General features: G+C 61.7%; 1 protein-coding gene across 1 annotated transcript in view; it reads left to right on the forward strand.

Annotated features, from left to right (window-relative positions):
* The window catches only part of GPR75 (G protein-coupled receptor 75), a 2,000-nt gene that overhangs the window by 552 nt on the left and 1,109 nt on the right, over nt 1-339 (forward strand). Inside the window, exon 2 of the mRNA XM_010004951.1 lies at nt 6-333. Coding sequence (XP_010003253.1) covers nt 6-333 — 328 coding nt within the window. The remainder of the gene's footprint in view (nt 1-5; nt 334-339) is intronic.

The following is a 339-nucleotide window of genomic DNA, read 5'->3' on the forward strand; positions in this document are numbered from 1 at the left end:
GGGAGGGCACCCACGCAGCCACCGCGGCGGCCTGCGCTTCCCTGCTGGCCCTGGTCTTCTGCCTGGGCTCCTATGGCAACCTCATTGTCCTCCTGTCCTTCTTCGACCCGGCCCTCAGGAAATTCAGGACCAACTTCGACTTCATGATACTTAACCTCTCCTTCTGCGATCTCTTCATCTGCGGGGTGGCTGCCCCCATGTTCGCCTTCGTCCTCTTCTTCGACTCAGCCCGCGGCGTCCAGGGCGCTTTCTGCTTCACCTTCCACCTCACCAGCTCGGGCTTCATCATCATGTCCCTTAAAACGGTGGCGGTCATCGCCCTGCACCGGCTGCGCATGG

Source organism: Chaetura pelagica, unplaced genomic scaffold (assembly GCF_000747805.2).
Source record: "Chaetura pelagica isolate M959 unplaced genomic scaffold, ChaPel_1.0 scaffold171, whole genome shotgun sequence".
Taxonomy (NCBI): Eukaryota; Metazoa; Chordata; class Aves; order Apodiformes; family Apodidae; genus Chaetura; species Chaetura pelagica.